Below are 1,340 nucleotides of genomic sequence, written 5' to 3'. Positions count from 1 at the left end.
ACTCAGGAGGCTGAGGCAGGAGAATTGCCTGAACCTGGGAGGCGGAGGTTGCGTGCCATTGCACTCCAGCCTGGGTAAGAAGAGTGAAACTCTGTTTCAAAAAAAAAAAAAAATTAGTGAATCTAGGTAAAAGGTTATGTGCATTCATGGAACTACTCTTTTAACTTTTTGTAGTTTTGAAATTTTTCAAAGTAAAACATTTTAAAAGAACCCACTAGAGCATTAGGCTGTGAGCTGGAGCAATTATTATTCTGTATATCCACCCTTAATGTATTTGAAGTCCACAGTTGTGTTCCTCCAGGGATTCTTTTGAGTTTCTGCAGTAATGAGAAATCTGTGATCCACTGCGCACTGAGTAAATAACATAGTTTGCTTCATTAAGCGTGTATTATTTCCTCTTCTGCATTGGGTTTGAAGTCTAGGCCCTGCCCTTCCAGCTGTAGTCTAATGTCATGGATATGGGCATATAGGTGTGTAATAAATGTTTTCAGTCTTCCTTGTTTTTTTCTTTTATTTTTTTTCAGTTATAAGAATTACACCCTTGTGACTGTCTTTGGAAATTTGCATCAGGCCCAACTGGGTGGGGTGCCTGGGACTTATCAGTTGGTTCGAAGTTTCCTGAACATTAAACTTCCAGCTCCCTTGCCTGGGCTACAGGTACTGACAACTTTCTCTGTGTAATCAATTACACCCTTAGAGCAGTTAGATGGGCATTTTCAGTTAAGATGAGGATATGTGTGGAGACTATGGTATGGAGATGAGACCAGAGAGAGGTGAGGACAGAAAGTGAGCACCTTTTAGGAGGCTGATAATACAGAAGTCCCAGTGGTGGTGGTAGTTGCTCAGCCCAGGTGGAGGAGAGTGCATGGGGAAATGTGACTGGGTTCTGGATGTTTTGAAAGTTGAGCCAGTAGGACTTGCTGAAGAACATGGATTTGAGTGTGAGGGGCAGTCAGGGATGACTTCTGAGATTTTTGGCTAAAACAGCTGGAAGAGTGGAGTTGAATGTGGTTTTTAGGATGTCATCTCTCTTCTCAGCTCATGGTCCAGTTGGGGAGATTATTACACAGTATAAAGAGCCCTGAACTGGAACCTTGTGCAAAGGGTGGCAGGATACAGAGATTAGCTTCATAAAGTGGTGAGATTCCCACTTGCTCTTAAAGAATAGGAGTTCGCCGGGCGTGGTGGCTCACGCCTGTAATCCTAGCGCTTTGGGAGGCCTAGGCGGGTGGATCACGAGGTCAAGAGATCGAGACCATCCTGGTCAACATGGTGAAACCCCGTCTCTACTAAAAATACAAAAAATTAGCTGGGCATGGTGGCGCGTGCCTGTAATCCCA

General features: G+C 44.0%; 1 protein-coding gene across 1 annotated transcript in view; it reads left to right on the top strand.

The window, feature by feature from the left end:
• The window catches only part of NUP93 (nucleoporin 93), a 114,224-nt gene that overhangs the window by 97,340 nt on the left and 15,544 nt on the right, over nucleotides 1-1,340 (top strand). Inside the window, exon 9 of the mRNA XM_037729270.1 lies at nucleotides 423-657. Within this exon, the coding sequence (XP_037585198.1) occupies nucleotides 423-657 (235 nt within the window). The remainder of the gene's footprint in view (nucleotides 1-422; nucleotides 658-1,340) is intronic.

Source organism: Cebus imitator, unplaced genomic scaffold (assembly GCF_001604975.1).
Source record: "Cebus imitator isolate Cc_AM_T3 unplaced genomic scaffold, Cebus_imitator-1.0 Scaffold297, whole genome shotgun sequence".
In the NCBI taxonomy this organism is placed as follows: domain Eukaryota; kingdom Metazoa; phylum Chordata; class Mammalia; order Primates; family Cebidae; genus Cebus; species Cebus imitator.
The sequence above is the reverse complement of the archived record's forward strand: the minus strand, read 5'-3'. Positions and strand labels throughout refer to the sequence as shown.